Source organism: Liolophura sinensis, chromosome 1 (assembly GCF_032854445.1).
Source record: "Liolophura sinensis isolate JHLJ2023 chromosome 1, CUHK_Ljap_v2, whole genome shotgun sequence".
Classification (NCBI taxonomy): Eukaryota; Metazoa; Mollusca; class Polyplacophora; order Chitonida; family Chitonidae; genus Liolophura; species Liolophura sinensis.
Window position 1 is genome coordinate 27,780,181 of NC_088295.1, and position 18,644 is coordinate 27,798,824.

At 39.6% G+C, this 18,644-nt stretch overlaps 1 protein-coding gene across 1 annotated transcript; it reads left to right on the forward strand.

Annotated features, from left to right (window-relative positions):
- The first annotated feature begins 9,278 nt into the window (after positions 1–9,278).
- Positions 9,279–13,948, forward strand: LOC135474720 (monocarboxylate transporter 10-like). The gene is made up of 6 exons (XM_064754327.1): positions 9,279–9,537; positions 10,144–10,751; positions 11,408–11,774; positions 12,775–12,881; positions 13,444–13,504; positions 13,710–13,948. The coding sequence occupies exons 1-6, from the start codon at positions 9,279–9,281 to the stop codon at positions 13,859–13,861; spliced, it is 1,554 nt and encodes a 517-aa protein (XP_064610397.1). The 3' UTR covers positions 13,862–13,948.
- The last annotated feature ends 4,696 nt before the right edge of the window (positions 13,949–18,644 follow it).

The window sequence follows — 18,644 nt, forward strand, 5'->3', positions numbered from 1 at the left end:
TCGTTGTTTGATGGCAAGGAGCCGATTTACAATTATACGTCTGCATGATGAGGGTGAAAGGAGTTCATGCTAGGGTCTGTTTACAGTTTATTCATGAGAACATAGTTCATGCTTGAGCCGGTTTACGGTTTGTCCATGTAGACGGAGTTCGTGCTTGGGTCGGTTTACGTTTTATCTTTGAGAACAGAATTCCTGCTTCGACCCGTTTGCAGTCAATCCCTATGAACAAAGTTCATGCTTGGGTTGGTTTTCAGTTTTTCCAGATGAATAGAGATCAGTCTTGGGCCGGTTTGTTCATGTGATTAGAGATCAGGTTTGGACCGGTTTACGGTTTGTCAATTTGAACAGTTCTGCCTCAGCACGCTTGCGGTCTGTCCATATGAAGAGAGATCAAGTTTGGACTGGTTTACGGTTTGTTCATGTGAGCAAAGCTCTGTCTCAGCGCGCATGGGGTCTGTCCATACGAACAGAGTCCATGCTTGGGTCGGTTTACAGTTTGTCCAAATGAGTAGAGATCAGTCTTGGGCCGGTTTGTCCATGTGAGCAGAGATTAAACTTGGGCCAGGTTACGATTTGTTAATACGAACAGAGTTCTGCCTCATGGCACAGTCTGTCCATATGAACAGATTTCATGGTTGGACCTGTTTACTGATTTTCCATGTGAACAGAGTTCATGCTTCAGCACGTACAGGTTTGGGTTAGTTCACAGTTTGTCCATATGAACAGAGTACAGGTTTGGGTTGGTTCACAGTCTGTCCATATGAACAGAGTACAGGTTTGGGTTGGTTCACAGTCTGTCCATATGAACAAAGTACAGGTTTGGGTTGGTTCACAGTTTGTCCATATGAACAAAGTACAGGTGTGAGTTGGTTCACAGTTTGTCCATATGAACAGAGTAAAGGTTTGTGTTGGTTCACAGTCTGTCCATATGAACAGAGTACAGGTTTGAGTTGGTTCACAGTTTGTCCATATGAACAGAGTACAGGTTTGGGTTGGTTTACAGTTTGTCCATATGAACAGAGTACAGGTTTGGGTTGGTTCACACTCTGCCCATATGAGCAAAGAATATGTTTGGGTTGGTTCACAGTCCGTCCATACGAACAGGGCACTGGTTGGGTTGGTTCACAGTTTGTCCATATGAACAGAGTACAGGCTTGGGTTAGTTCACAGTTTGCCCATATGAACAGTCTTTGGCCAGTTTGTCCATGTTAGCAGATATCAAGCTTGGGCCGGATTACCATTTGTCCATGTGAACAGAGTTCAGGCCTTGGCAGATATGCAGGCTGTTAGTATGAACGTGATTCATGCTTAAAGAATGAGGCTATACTGTTTGGGTTCATGCTTGAGGAATGAGGCTATACTGTTTGGGTTCATGCTGGAGGAATGAGGCTATACTGTTTGGGTTCATGCTTGAGGAATGAGGCTGTACTGTTTGGGTTCATGCTTGAGGAAGGAGGCTGTACTTTTTGGGTTCATGCTTGAGGAATGAGGCTATACTGCTTGGGTTCATGCTTGAGGAATGAGGCTATACTGTTTGCGTTCATGCTTGAGGAAGGAGGCTATACTGTTTGGGTTCATGCTTGAGGAAGGAGGCTGTACTGTTTGGGTTCATGCTTGAGGAATGAGGCTATACTGTTTGGGTTCATGCTGGAGGAAGGAGGCTATACTGTTTGGGTTCATGCTTGAGGAATGAGGCTATACTGTTTGGGTTCATGCTTGAGGAAGGAGGCTGTACTGTTTGGGTTCATGCTTGAGGAAGGAGGCTATGCTGCTTGGGTTCATGCTTGAGGAAGGAGGCTATACTGCTTGGGTTCATGCTTGAGGAATGAGGCTATACTGTTTGGGTTCATGCTTGAGGAAGGAGGCTATACTGTTTGGGTTCATGCTTGAGGAAGGAGGCTATACTGTTTGGGTTCATGCTGGAGGAAGGAGGCTATACTGTTTGGGTTCATGCTTGAGGAATGAGGCTATACTGTTTGGGTTCATGCTTGAGGAAGGAGGCTATACTGTTTGGGTTCATGCTTGAGGAATGAGGCTATACTGTTTGGGTTCATGCTTGAGGAATGAGGCTATACTGTTTGGGTTCATGCTGGAGGAAGGAGGCTATACTGTTTGGGTTCATGCTTGAGGAATGAGGCTATACTGTTTGGGTTCATGCTTGAGGAAGGAGGCTGTACTGTTTGGGTTCATGCTTGAGGAAGGAGGGTATGCTGCTTGGGTTCATGCTTGAGGAAGGAGGCTATACTGCTTGGGTTCATGCTTGAGCTGGTTTACATTATATCAGTTTTAGATGGGCTAGCTGTTTTGACATGGTGGTTTCCCGTTTGTAAACTTTCTTTTATCGTTCGATATATCTAACAGACTTCATGGCAGGTTTGACAACAGTTTGCCTGAAAAAGGGTTCCCACTACGCAGTAAAAACTGCAGACTTGTGGGGTGAGATCGCCACAGAACATCCAGCCACTCTCGACGCTGATCCCATCCCCGCCATTACCCCACGGACAGTCAGCATCTGTAACAGATGGTTTGATTGGCTGATTGAAAAAACCCATTGACGATTCATGATTTCATGACAAGGCAGTTTCAATGTCATATTGTAATGGCCTGTTCGCGACGAGACTATATATCTATCCAAGAAACAAGTATATAGTCATTTTAGAACTGTTCCTCTACCTAACAAATATTGCAGGTAATTCTCAGTGATTGCACATGTGTAACTAAATATGATAGTCCTATTTCTGTCTTCACCGGATCATGATTTCAGTTCAGTGGTTTCCCTGTCTGTTGTGAATTGTAATCTATCAAACAACCCTGTCGCTTTTACCATACACCTGTACATTTCCGGCAACTGAACATCTTTCATACTGACAGCTTTTGCAAGATTCTCAGTTGTCTAGTCATTTTCATGTTTCCAGAAATAGTCTAATATCACTATTAATCCTGTATCGTATAGTAAACATGTATATCCATATATTTCAAAGCGGCCACAACAAATGTACTTAAACCATATACGTCCGCTATATGTGCCTTAAACTTGACCACTTGCCTTTGCTACCCAATGCTCCAATCAGATTTTTACACGTGGCACAGCAGATATTCTGAGTCTCGTGATCATGACACTGCTTAATCTGATCCACTGGGTTTGCTCCAAAAACAACTGAACAGATGTCCATGTCTGTACAAACTGTAATGTAACAGCACAAAATCAACCTGTTGTTCATCAACATTTTATTGTGGGTGAAATAGGCGAATCAAATTCTAAAATGAAGTAAGGCTCAGGCAGCTGGGACCTTTGCATAATAATAATTTCTTTTTTTGGTTTTTAGACTTTTCACAGAGAGTTGTATGTATTCAAAATATTTAAATTGTATGATGTACTTTATGAAACATACATGCAGTGTTTAGGTAGTCTGGCGTAAATGTTCCCACTCCAACACAGACTTTAATATTGGATTAACTTTTATTATCCAAAACAAGAAGATTCTTTAAATATTAGCCATAAAACTTTCGACTGCAGGTGAATATAAAGAGAAAAAAACGAGAGCTGTGACGTCAGGGTACATGGACATGAAACTGACCGTGTTGAAGTCCAGAACTCCACTTTAGAATTCAGATTTTTGAATGCATTTAATTACTCTTCTAAACGTCCAAAATATGACAGCGAGAGTATTCTTAGATATAGTTTCAGCCGTCTATCTGGCGACATTTAAATCTCTTTGGAGCTGTCGTTTCTACACTTTTGCAGAAAACGTTAGACTTGGTGATTACTCCCGATTCTAGTCATGCGTAAGACTTTAATATCGCTTATGATAAAAATCTTATTGCGCTCAGTATAAGAGGAACAGACCAAGTATTGGTGGGCCGGTGTCAGTATAATGTGTCTGGGGGCCTCGGGCACGGCATTCCAGTGAAGCAGCACGACAGATATGTCGACATTGACTCCGGTCTTCTTCAATGTGACGCCGTCGTGCTATGACTAAAATAATGTCGAAAGCTACGTTAAAAACCCCAATCAAATAAACAACGAATAAAAATAATGAGAAGGACAACGCAAACACCATGTGTTCACAGTACCTTCAGGAAGACTGACTCCGTGGACAAACCCTGCCACGAGGGTAACAAGTAGAACAGTTCGGAGCCACATTTCTGGAAGAGAAGACATTTTTTTTTGGATCAGTTATATGCCTGCTAACAGTATTATCATTATTCGGGATTTCCATTTTCTGGCCATAACACGGACATTAATGCTGAAAAGTAACACTTTCTAATAATGATAATATTGTTACTTGAACCTCTAGATCAAATGACTTCCACAAACCGGAATATCCTTATTTTCTGTACTTTTCAAAGGCGACGTGTTAATATGATATTATATTCACAAAGAGCACAAGAAATTGTTAGACTTAAAATGAACATACCTCTCGGAGATATAAATTAGGACCTGCTCGGAAAATCCAGAAAAAACTTCACATCCGAATGTTGAGCTAAATAAATGCGTGATCAGTTTTGGTGATACGACTTTAGCATTGTTTGCATGTCATGTGACACATCATGGGGGTTGTTTTGAAACCCGTGATCTAAATGTTAAAAGTGAAGCTATTGTGTTCACTGTAACAGGTTGATCTATAGCATGGCTGGCTTTAATGCAAGTATAAGTTTAACCTCCGACGCACACACGCAGTATGGTTTGGTTAACTACAACAGGTTGAATAAACAGATAGAGCTTACACAGAAGAAATCAACTCATGAAAGGTCTTGAAAGTCTAAGTAGTTGTACATCTGGCCATTGTGAGAGCCAATATATAAGCGTTTTGGAGACTGTGCCTTGTAACAGGTTTTTGGTTGACTTAAACGTGACCATGCAGACAGTAGCTAGAGGTTTGTGTACCTATAACTTGTCAACTACTTGTAAAGTGTTTGACAATTTAGACAATACTGCACGGTCCTATAAAGTGGTTCAATATTGATTCAACTTCACCATTTCCAGGTACAAAGTTACATATGTACATAAGTCAGTGTAACACCGGTAAATTACCAGCGTCCACATTACATGCATCAAAAGAAAATGTATTTCCAGATAAAACGAGAAAGACATTTAATAAAAAAAAAACCTCTAAGAGTGAAAGTCTAAAGAACATACGGCAAAATGTTGCTGTAAAAACACTTGTCGGCAAGAAAAAGAATTTTACAAATTATTCATTATTATGCTGAATAAGAGAAGCGGGAGTTTCTTTTTATTTGTTATTCAAATGGTCCACGTTGGAAATGTAATTTAGAAGATCATACGTTGTCAAAGCATGTAGTTATTTAGATAAGGGCGTATGGCAGACATCATTCCCACACAGGGGTTCATAGTATGCTATGGACCATTTATATATACCGTATACGCCAGGTATGACCCACGTCCACAGTCATACGGCGGTCAGCGTGAAATTCGAACTGGAACAATGTGGCAACAAAACGCAGATCTAAATGAAGTTAGTGAACTTTCAACAAACGACATGTCAATGTATATATGATCGATAGTGAATTGTTTTTGTTCGACTATTTGCCAAAATCCATAAAAATAAGCGTTAGCAGACCTTACTGTGTATGTATAGGATTCAAGCAGCTGTTGTTAACGGTTCCATATATATATATATATATATATATATATATATATATATATATATATATATATATATATATATATATATATATATATATATATATATGCCACGCAGATGTAATATCATGGCAATGTAAAACAATGGACAGACTTTCCGTTGGTTTTATGATAATTGCTTGAAATGTTAATTAGTTCAACATTTTCGTTTTTAATAATATTCACAGAAAATCGTGCGAAGATTACATGCCTATAGGTGTGAAAAAGACTTATACATGTATATGTGCACACATATATATTCAAGCTTGCCTTGTGATTTCTGGAATTCTTTTGAAGCGAAAAGGCATTCGGTACTTATTTTGCACCATGTGTTACACTTAATGTTTCAGCATGATGATTTATACGGTTTATGTAATTTGTCCAAAAGTTAGTGACTACATGTATTTAATCGAGTCTTGTATAATAAGTATTTTCATGATGCAGAAAAGAAGAGATATAGAGAAAGAATACAGGAATATTACATGATGCGGTTGCCGCAACCCTTGTACACCTCATAACATAGGAATGGACCCTGGTCAAAAACCATTGGAAACTGAATGTTTATTCCAATGTTTGCCCACAACCAGATGAATACGTGGGATGAAAATGCCTTGGACATACGTTCCATCATATCTGATACTCTCGTCGGTTCAGTGCAATCTGGTTAGTTAGATCAAGTGACTACTTTCAATACCGACTTGTCGATTACTAGCTCCCAGTAATGCTTACAGCTCATGTACCACTCAGTTCGCTCGCTTCACCTGACTGCTATCATTAGACAGGCTTGACCTAAGGAACCTGTTGGAACACGTAGGCTTGTTTAGGCTTAGCCTCACCACTGGTGTCTTCGCGAGGAATTATTTAATAAGCATTCGTCATTAATATTGTTTCATGTGTTGGTTACAATCATGTCTTTCATATTTTATGGTGTTTTCTGATCACTTCCTGGCTTATCACCGTGACCACGGCGTTGTTCAAGATTTCTGTACAAATCGTGCTAGTGGTGGCAGATATGTAAAACGAACATAGAGATCAGCGCATGTGCTATAATGAGTATGTTAGCACCCTTTGAATGACCAAACATCCGTACCAACGAGAAGCGTCGTTTCGAAAATGTGAGGAGTCGAATTCATATCCTACAATACGGATGCAATAATCCTATTGGACGAGCAGTGCAGGGCCTGAGAATAGGTGATTCTGCAGATCCATTCATGTAGAGGCCACTCAGAGAACGGTGGCTCGATCTGACGGTGCATGTGATTACATCGGGTGGGCATAAGAAAGTGGGCCCTGATTTGATGCTGCATTGCTCGATTATCCTTTGCTCAAAGCCTTTCAAACTTTAGACATTCAAATGGCATGATTTTGTTAATATACTGACCACTGTTCAAGGTCATAGATTGAGTGGTCTGTACACAGGGTTAAAGTGAAAACATAGCCTAAAAAAACACATGTTCCGTTGACCCACATTGCATCAACTGTCAGGTGTCATGAGTAGAGCGCGCGCTGCACCTGTGTGACACGCGTCAGTCAAGTGTCGTCTGTAAAAATTGTCTGGCTCTAGTTTCAGAGAAACCCTTCTTCCAGACAGGCACAAGTTTTGCTGAATCAAGATGGCTGTCTCTGGGGTGGACAAGGAATTGATCCCCTTTTCAAGTAAAACAAGGTAGAACATCATTTTGAAATGTCTGGCACATGCGTTTTTGACTCTGTTTTGATTTTGGTCCCAGGAACAGAAATCTTAAAGGATGAAAATGAAATTTGGTCTATAAGCCTAGAACATAATGGCTTTTGAGTGTGTAAATTTTTAGAAGCTGACGTAAGAGGGTTTCGGTGATAGTGAGTGTCAAAGTACGGCCCATTTTTTATGCCCACCCGATATAGTTTCTGGGCGCATGCCAGACTGTTTCCCAAGTTGCCATGTTGCTCACTTGTATATGGAATGCTAAGATGGAGTATAATCCGTTCTAGACGTGTACCAAGGGCAAGGCAGAGGTTACCAGCTGACCATGTGTTTATAACACTAATTATTTTTGGCGCAGTAAATTTTGTATATAGTACCTGAAAATGTTTGAACAGTATGTAGAGCATATTACCTGATACCTCAATTTAGGCCTACATTTTACTATGGTAATCTACTGCTGCAGCGCCTTGACACGCGCTGGTGTAATCCCCTCAGCTAAATCATGCACAATGACGAAGATTTGATTTATATACGACTCAGTAATGTTCTGATTTGATGTGATAATAAAAAGCATAAGTTGCGATGAATCCACGCAGTAAATCCCTTAGTAAATAACTGTTATTGGCTTTTCCGTCAATAAAAACGACAGTTAACGGTTAATAATGGTTGTCCATGTACACGCTGGCTTTTGTTTGGCAATTCTTCTTATATGCATTAAGGTAGCTACAATGGAAGTAGCCTTCACGATGACTATAGATCAAAACAGGCTTCTACTTAAAATGCGGCACCAGTCCCGTTGTAAGGAAAGTATTTTTTGTAATTGTCATAGTAAAACATATCAAAGACCTATATATGTAACCATGGTGATTACACATCAACATATTCCTCGAGTGTTTTGTTGAAGATGGCCTTCAATATTGTCGTCCAGTAATTGTAAACTCAAACATCGGGACACAAATATTACATCGATTAAATTCAATCCCGATAATCCAATCCCAATTATAATCATTTAGTGAACATTCTAGTCTAACAACAACCAAATCCATGCTTCAATCCTTGATTGGTCCCTATTGCTTTAAGCGTAGATTCGGTATCACGTTATCAAATCCATTTGAATATGATATGAAGCTGGATTCCAGTAAAGACGATGACGATCAACAGTCTTAAGTGTACAACCTGAGCAACCTCAGCAGATGCAAAAGTGATTGGCATGTCACGTGAATACCTTTACATCATTTTCCAGTGCTCTCCGTCGTATGTGATTTTACATGCACCATTCAGGGAAATAAAAAATTAGTAATAGCCTAATTTCCATAAATGGGAATTTTTCCAAAACCATTCTACGCGACTCACACACTTCATTTTGCTATTCTTAATTTCTGCCCGGTATATAAGAAAACAAGGAATTTAGAAATATTTATGCCACTTGCGAATGGGCAGAAAAGGGTAAAGCAGGCAAAAAATATAACGAAACATGGATTTGTTTGTGTGTCAATAACAACTGCTATTACAGTAATCATCACAACAATCGTGCATATTGCTGAGAACAAATAGTGCCAAAACGTTCCAGAAATGCATGTTCGGATCCAGGCTATAATCGCGCAAACTTTGATATATCCTCTTGATATCGAGGGCAAGAGTACCAGTATACTGTCGATCTGACCTTTGCATTGTCGTGTTTTCCCTGTGACAGTTATATTGCAGTGGGCATGTCACGTACATTGCGACAACTCACCGCACGATATCCACATAAATCTGTCTTCTCTACACAAATATAAGTTCTCTTTATTGTCCAATCGAAGTGTTTCTAGTACGGTTAGTATTGGGCTTTGGTAGGTCACTCTTCCCCAGCAGATCATTGCAGGGGGAGGTGTGAGATTGGTGATTATACCTTGGTCGCTCCGGGGCTGCCGTAGGCCTACTGACCGACAGTCAGCAACCGACCACGTCATGGCATCGGCTTTAGGAAGTCAAGCAATCCTGGAAATTAACGAAAAGCCTTTCAATGAGAAAGATGGCACGGACAAACCTCATACAGTGGCCAGTGGGTTTACCCCATCGGAAGGAGGGTGGGGTTGGGTGGTATGCTTTACTTCTATGCTCGCCAATGGAATTGTGCTGGGGATCATGAATACATTTGGAATTCTGTATGTCCCTATACGGGAACGCTATGCCGGAGAAGATCCTGACGACGTTTCTTTCAAAACTGGTGCGTTACACGAAACAAAGTATCTTCGACTTTGATGAAAACCTGTAATATATAGTTTAAAGCTAAAGCTAAAACCAATTTTTGACCAGGCTAAGCAATCAGTGAGAGATAGCTTTTGACCAGGCTAAACAATCATTGAGAGTTAGCTTTTGACTAGGCTAAACAACCAGTGAGAGTTAGCTTTTGACTAGGCTAAACAACCAGTGATAATTAGCTTTTGACTAGGCTAAACAACTAGTGATAATTAGCTTTTGACTAGGGTAAATAACCAGTGGGGGTTAACCTTTGACTAAGCTAAACAACCAGTGGGAGTTAGCTTTTGACTACGCTAAGTAACCAATGGGAGCTAGCTTTAAACCAGGCTAAACGAGCAAAGAGAGTTAGCTTTTGAATAAGCGGAACAGCCAATCAGAGTTAGCTTTTGATTAGGCTAAGCAACCAGTGGGAGTTAGCTTTTGATTAGGCTTAGCAATCAGTTGGAGTTAAACAACCAAGGGAGTAAAATTTTGACCATGCTTGCAACACTTTGAAGAGTTGAATGCGTCAACGGTTGTCTCTACAGCCTGTTACAACATACGATAGTCACAAATGTCTTTCGTTTTTCAGCCTGGGTTGGGTCTGTCTGCACAGGTCTCACCCTCTTCCTCTCCATAACCGCATCCATCCTCACCGACCAAATTGGAATACGACCCGTATCTTTCTTTGGAGCTCTTCTCGGCTCAGTCGGACTTGTGGCAAGCGCTTTCGTAGAACAGTTAGAGCTGTTGTATTTGACGTATGGAGTCCTGCTCGGCGTCGGCAGTTCTCTTCTTTATGGGCCATCACTCACTATACTAGGACATTATTTCAAAAAGCGGATTGGCGTAGTCAACGGCTTAGTGGTGTGTGGAAGCCCAATACTGACAGTAAGCCTCTCCTTGCTCCTACCTTATCTGCTTGGCGCAATCGGACTCAAGTACACTTTCATTTTCCTCGGTGGCCTGTATTTCATGCTCATGTGGATGACGCTAACGTGGCGTCCTCAAATCCATAAGGAATCAAACCTCGCCCACATGACCCTGTCTACAGAAAGTATTGCGCTAAAGATGAACGAATGCTACGAGTTTACCAGAAAATATTTAAACTTCAAAATATGGCGCAATAAGAAATACGTCATTTGGGTGCTGTCTCTTGGAGTAGCCCTGTTTGGTTATTTCGTTCCATTTGTTCATCTGGTAAGTGTGATTTCAGCTGGATCCTGCTAGTGGACCATGCATGCATTATTTTTATGTGACTGTTTATTAAACGCGATGACAACACAGCTTGTTGAACATTAAATAATAAATTACAAGTCATAGTACTGATTTTATTTACCTAATTGTTCTTACACTATGGTCCCAGAAGGCTTGTAAGTTGCTGCTTTTAAGCGTTTGCTAAAATAAAACTCAACATGAGGTAAAATGACAATAGGACGGATTTCACAGATTACGTGTGACCATTAGCCAACTGTCACACTACTGAGTCTCTGTTCTGATTTTTTTCTATGCTGAGCACATTTATATTAGTGTATGGCACTCAGCAGATGCAAAATCTAGTGTGTCTTAGTGTTCATGGGCTTATGTTAGTGCAGAATTTCATAGGTACATGGTACAATCATCAACAATTGCAACACTTCATTATTGTTCTTCTTTCCAATGGTCTTTCAAACACGCTAACAGTGAAGCTTCAGAAATTGTAAATTGAATTCATTATGGTGTTTTAACATTGACTTTTGCATACATGTATATTAAGCCATGCCAGTATCCCTAGAATCACAGAAAATTCCAGTAACGTCAGTTTGTGAATGCATAGCTAAGTTAAATGATCTCGTGGATCTGTGTTTCTATTTTAGGTAAAACACACTGCAGATGTGTTCCCCGGAAGTAACGGGAACTTATTGGTCATGTGTATGAGTATCACTTCAGGTGTGAGTCGATTAGTGTGCGGAAAGTTGGCTGATTTTAAGAGAATAAATATCATCTTGTTACAACAAACTGGCTTCATTATTCTCGGTGCCACAACCATATGCATCCCTTTCGCTGGGAACTTTGCCAGCCTCATCGCCATTTGCCTCCTCATGGGTATTTGTGATGGAATCTACGTCTGTCTCCTTGGACCAATTGCTTTTGAACTCGTTGGACACAGCAATGCCTCCCAGGCTATCGGATTTCTTCTGGGGTTGATATCTGTTCCTATGATGGTTGGACCTCCTGTGGCAGGTTAGCATTGGTACTTAAGGTGATTGCCCTGTAGACAGTGCCACAGTTTAATGTGTACTTGTAATAAAGCATACATTAAAACAACATTTTCAGAGCTATTCCAATACCAATAAGTTGCAATGATTTTCTAAATAACACTTACATCCTTTCATTCGAGAGTTTAAGCGGTTTGTGATAGTCTTAACACTTGAAATAAAGCCCTAATTGCATACCAGGTTAACTGATAAGAGGCTGGATTTCACCGGTTTCGTGCGACCAGCCACTAACTGTTACAGTGTTGTCAGTGTTCTGGTTTTACTCTCTTAGCTGTAGTCTTACATCTTCATCTCAACATTTAATTTTGTCACATTACCGGGGTATGATATCTTTATAGCTAATTTATTATAGTACTTATCACTTTTATCTGATGATATCTATTACTGTTCAATAAGTGACACCCTGTAATGTCTGGAATGTGCCTTTTGTTCTCAATAACGTATTCGTCTCATCTCCAGAAATTGTTTTCCATATACGTCAGTATAGTGACACTGCATACGGATTTCTCCTAAAACTTTTGGCCTGGTTAGCGAAAATACTTCACTAGCATTGATCCTACCAATAAACATGAACCACTTTCCTAAAAGTAAACGTAATAACAGTGATTTCTTCCGACATTTTTTCCACGGACTTCTGAAAACAATTCTGAAAACTTGACCGACGTGGTGATAGCTTTAGAGATATCGAGTGAACTTTAGTCCAAATGTTAGCAATCATAAAAAACTGCTATTGTTAAATTTGCTTGGTGAATGAAACATGGTATACTTTATTAACTCTATATGCTATATGGGCTCAGTCCGGTTTCCTCCTATCATAATACTAGTCGCTGTCGTATAAGTGAAATATTCTTGAGTACCAGTACGGCGTAAAACCTCAATCAAATAAATAAATAAATATTACCCCTATATGAGTAATGCCCAATCACTGTAAAACGTACAAACATATAATTTGTTTCTTGTCCCAGGTTTTATGTACGACTCACTGGGCACCTACAAACTAGCCTTCCACGTTTCTGGAATCCCGCCAATAGTTGGTGCCTTACTCATGTTTCTCACGCGGAGAGTGTCATCGGTAAGCTGTTGTATACTCCTCGCAGCTCACGTGCCGTTCTACGCTTGCTTTACCCCAAGACCGACGCAAGCTTGTTCTGGCTTAACCTCACCACTGGCGTCCTCGCGCGGAACTACTTATCAACATTTATCAGTTAAATTGTTTTACGTGTTGGTTGAAATCATTTTGTATATCAAGTATTACGGGAAGCAAAGGTTGAGGCCCTTGTTGCAGGACGGATTTCCACCACTCTTTTATCTAGTGCTGCTTCACTGAGTTTGCTTCGAGTTGTTCTCATTGTATTGTCCAATTAGGTAACCAACTTAAACATGTGCACCAGTATGAAATTTATTATGCACTGTTTTGACCGGAAGGGAAACTTATTTTGTGGATTCTTTTTGAAATGTATTTTGAATGGTTCTGATATTTATCGTTGGTTTAACATTCCGTTTTTCAAGTGATAAACTGTTAGTTCTTCAGGGGGTAGTTCCGCAAATAAATTTGGCGTAAAATAAGAGGAATGACGAATACTGAAGTTGTGATTTGGTCTATATTTTATGGATATTTTATAATTTGTTTACAGAAAAAGGACCCGTCTTTAGAGTTAAACGATATTATGCTAGAAGAAGATGACGTCACCAAGGGTGAGTACTTCCAGGGTGGAGTGGCTTTGTGACTTAGAAGTTACACTGTACATGTGTAACAGATTTGTTATCGTACTTACTGACCGATTGACGGCCAGGAGGGTTGGTGTATCTGTTGATTTAGTAATTATATGAATCCTGTCTTGTTCATATCGTATGAAGTACTGTGGCATATATTATCTTATTATCTATTACATTTTTTCAGAAGTGATCAAAGTAGAAGAAATAGATGATGGCACACCTGCAAGTCAAGAGCCAGGTGACAAGGAAAATGGGATAATTAGGGGCAATGCAAGTGATGAAGCTGGTGAAGACAAAGATAAATCCATCAAAGAGAATCTGTTGCCCTCCAAATGAAAACGCTTTCTTTGAGTGGGTTACCTACCGTTACTGACGACGCTTATATCTGACGACCCGATGCTTGAGAAAAACGATATGTATAATAAAGGCATTATTACTGTGTATTCAAACACTACGCATTCCGTGTGTGGTTATACAGATGCGCATACCAAACCCTGGATCACTTTCGGGCGTTGTGTGTGTCAGGCTTTTATAGCTCGTTCCAACGAATAAGGATTACGTAACATTTTTGCATTCTGGACAGTTCACTTGTATTTTTTAATCGCGCACTTATGAAAATTTTCCACACTTTGCAACTTTCACTAACCATTTTATACACATGCAAGAATAAGCACGAACAATATATATATATATATATATATATATATTGAGATTAGGGAGCTATTATAGGTGTAACATTTAAAAAAAAACATTGTCTTTTGTCGGCTAATGATAAAATAAACGCAATATAAATGACTATCAATTTATAGACTGCTGTACTAACAGAACCATAACACGTCACGTACATAACACGTATTTATTCTACACCATGTGAGTTCGCTCACATACAGGTTTGAAAGAGTGCATAATGTAAATGCCACACATAGCTAACTTGTAATGTAACCTGAGTTTTAAGTAAACACGTCTTTAAGGTCTATGTAAGTTCACAGTTATTTTATCGAACGAGGCTTAAGACAAAGGGTCGTCAGGCAAATTACCTCCATGCAACGATTTGCCAGGTTTAGCCGACAGGATTTCTTCACAAGCAAACTTGACCACCTCATTTCTGATAGGCCAGATATAGTTTAACTACAATGTTCAACACCAATATGAATAAAATCAATAAATAAATCTATAAAACGAGTTTGATCGACAATGACAGCCAGGCAATATAAACTGTGAAGGTAGTACACCGAGCGAGTGGCATACATGTTTAGGGCGTCAAGGTCAAGCATCTGCTATGGCTTTGTTGGTACAAGGTCATTTACCATGCATTGTTACAGCTACCGATTCGTCTTGCATGTCATTTCTGAGCAGTCAGCACCAACATATCAACCGTTTCGTATCAGTATAACATTGGTATTTACGAGAGTAAAATACATTGTCTGAAAGTTCTGCAACCTTGTTTACCCACTTCACACCAATCGAGTTATAATTTATGCTTCATTTGTGCGGCGTCCTCAACTCTAGTTTGTCGGTTAGTACCAGCTTCTGAACACAAGCCAAACGAGAATAACCACAAATTACAACCTGTATATGAGTGAACTTTCCCTGCAGCTACCTACGGCCTTTGCGTTTCGCCCGATCTTTTGACTGTGGTCAATCGTAACCGATATACCCAAGTCATCGAGCCCTGCTACACTTATTACATATAGCCTTGAGCGTGTTCTGTTTCGCTCAGCCGGAAATTTTCACTAACCTTTACAAGTAGGGACCCTGCATCCTAATGTTTGGTATACATTGAATACACGAGTTATCAGAGTTTAAAAGATGTTAATACCTGCAGCGACAAATCGTCTTCTAACAATTATCCAGCCCTTGAATCGTTAAGTCAAACTACAAAACGCTACGTTTCATGCTCGAACGTAAAGCAACGTATGTGCCAACATGCTGTTTGGCAACTTTATAAGAAGGCTAAAGAAATTCAAACAGTAGTCAGCTGGTATTCTTCTTTCCAGTATTACACTTTGAGATAAAATTGTGTTTGGTTGGGGTTTAACGCTGTATTTACAGAATAGTTCCACTGATACGACCGTGGCCTGGTTCAGGGGAGGAGGAAACCGGGTTAATCACGGACAAAATCACAACTCTTCGCCATCTGTATTATCTCTCCACGATCGACCATTAGAACCTACCTACAGAGTGAGTGAGTGCTTGGGGTTTAACGTCGTACTTAACAATTTTTCGGTCATATGACGACGAATCCTACCTACAGAAGTAGACCGAGTTAGTCTATGGACAAGATTGGTCAAAGGACGATACGCTGCATCAAGTGCAACGCTATAGCCAAATAAACTACCATTGGTCCTTTGATCATTTTAACACAAAGACTCTTCTTGAAAGACGTATACAATATTCTGGCAATAGTGACACACACACATAAGATATATACACTATAGAGGGCAAAAGAATTCAAACCAGATTCGATAAATTTTTACAGATTTGTATTTGTGTTTTTTCCAGTATCGTATATACTCAATGACCACAGCGCGACCAAATAATTTAACACTTATACATGTAGATAATAGCTTTCATCGCTAAGTTTCGCCTGAGCACATTACAGTCAGCGGACTGTAGGATACCGATCAACAAGATGTCAAGGGGAATTAACTCGAGTATTACAAAATGAGGTTACGATAAGATGAGTATACGAGATTCTCCTTGTGAGCGATAGAACAAGTTGAAAAATCACCGGCGTGCCAAAGACAAAACTGTTCGGGAAAACCATACAGTAAAACGAAAATGTACGATAACAAAAGAACAAACGAGTCCCGTTTGTGCAGTTATGTGTATCGGAATACCTGACATTTACATACCACCTTAAGATGGCCCTAAAAACAGCGTTATATACACGCCATCAAGTAATACTGACTATTTGGAGCGCCAAAATGAACCCGCACTGGACCAAAATAAATTACATAACACTCATCTGACAATTAAAAGGCGCAGCAGTATTTTTCATACTGTATGATGAAGCATATAATGGTAAAACGAATACATACGGTTAATTATTTTTTGTGCCGAGCAAATGGAGACTTAAAAATTGCATCATCTACATAACAGATTACACTGAGGGTATGTTTACAATAGTTCGTATAGATATGCGGCTAGATGTGGGGAATGAATTCCAACATGGCGCAGTGACAAGATTTATATATGGATATCGTAATATATACACACTTTCTTGTGGTGCCGATTACAGTTCTACAATACACAACAGTACCAATATGGCGTTACTGTGCGAACCAATGGGAATACAATGTTCACTTACACGGAAGATTCCCCGTTAAATGGTTGCTTCTGTAAAGCCAAATCGGTACACTGCTTTAAATCCTCACAAAGGCATAAATAATAGCAATACATTAAATTTAAGAGAACATAACTCTCCAAGTTCCCAGTCATTCAGAATTACCGGCTATTACAAATGGGTTTTCCCCTTAAGAGTTTCATTAACAGATTCTGCATAGGTAATTGCATGATACACTATCACAATTCTAGGTGACACGTTTTATACAGGTACAATCACAGCAGGTAGGGGTAACAGGAACTATTTGCTGTGAATTGAGTGGGATGGATATCATTTTTCTCTCCAGAAGTCAACCTTTCGACCTGTTCTTGCCCCCTATCAGTGAATCAATCAAGATTCTATACCCACACTTGTGGGACACAGTTAAGATCTGTCTAGCGGCCTACCTTTCTTGGCGACTGCAACCCTCTAAGCAAATTTGCCAGTGTTTACAAGGTATGCACCGTGTACAGGCACTTGTTGTAGAAGAGCCAACACCAAACATTAAACTACACGTCTGATCTCTATTCCATTATAACTTACAGCAAATGCCTGTCTTACATAATGACTGATTATCTCCTATTTTTACAAACAGGTGGTCAGGAATTTTTTAACAATTAGCAAAAAAACTAAATAATACCAGCTTAAGAAACGCTGTTATTTGCAGTTTTTGTCAGAGAATGGCATTAAAAATTACTTGCAAAATGGACAAAACTTTGTGCACATGTAATCAGCTGAAAACTTGAGCTGGTAGCTAACACCTGTCATACAGGAGATGGTTATGTTCACGTTCAACCAGCACACTCCCACACCTTATGTCCGAGTAGACTGTTGACATCAACCCATTTTGGCTTTCACCATAAAACAAACATTATAACAACGAATTAGGAACGACCTTGAGAGTAGAAAACCAAAAAAATTAAAACATATCACACTGATTGCTATATGAGAACTACATGTAGACAGAACGTCTATACCACCACCACCTACAGAACCCACAATTATCTGGGTCCAGACAGTTCGCAGGTTCATTTGACACCATCGATTAAGTTCCTTGCAGTGATTTTGGAGCTGTAACCATGTCAGCTCCAGTCACAAGGTATACGTATAACAGGTGATAAATGTAGTTAAGCTTATCTTAGCAATAAAAATACTTTCTGGAATTGCATGTAGGTTCCACTGTTTTTTTAGCACTATTTGATCTTTTTAAATGGGTGGGGTCTGCATGACTGTTTTTCATACAAGGCATCATAGCATACTAATGTTAGAAACACCAGACGTTTTTGTACAGATTTTAAAAATGTCCAAATCTCTCAAGACTGTCAGGAAATCACTTCAACCACAATATATGACATTTCATGAAGTGATGAATCCCAGTTTTCACAATCTGCTGAACAATGGCATAACTTAGGCGATCTTCAATAACATAGAGAAGCACAGCCACTAAAAAAAAGAAATTATAACAGTCTGTACACAAAGATCCATGCCACAGAATCCACAAAACCCCCTGGGATGGTGATACAAGAAGTATGTCAATTCCTATCCCATACTTAAAAATGTGGCATAACTTTCAACCAAAGAACATGCTCTCATAATGTAATATTACACAGCTGACTGCTGTTGACCTTAAAATTTGTATGACCTAATGAAAATATGTTTGAGCACTACTAGGTTTGCTACAGACTCAGATGTAACCAAGTCTGTTAATCTGTTAAGCGCGCCACAAATATTGTCAATGAGTTGTTTAGCCATAATCCTTCAATCACTATGTGTTAATCTGTTAACACCAGTGAA

Coding starts and splice junctions, on each gene's coding strand:
- LOC135474720 (XM_064754327.1), top strand. CDS start 9,279: ATGGCATCGGCTTTAGGAAGTCAAGCAATCCTGGAAATTAACGAAAAG. Junction 9,538..10,143: donor CGACGTTTCTTTCAAAACTG/GTGCGTTACACG, acceptor TTCGTTTTTCAG/CCTGGGTTGGGTCTGTCTGC. Junction 13,505..13,709: donor AGAAGATGACGTCACCAAGG/GTGAGTACTTCC, acceptor ACATTTTTTCAG/AAGTGATCAAAGTAGAAGAA.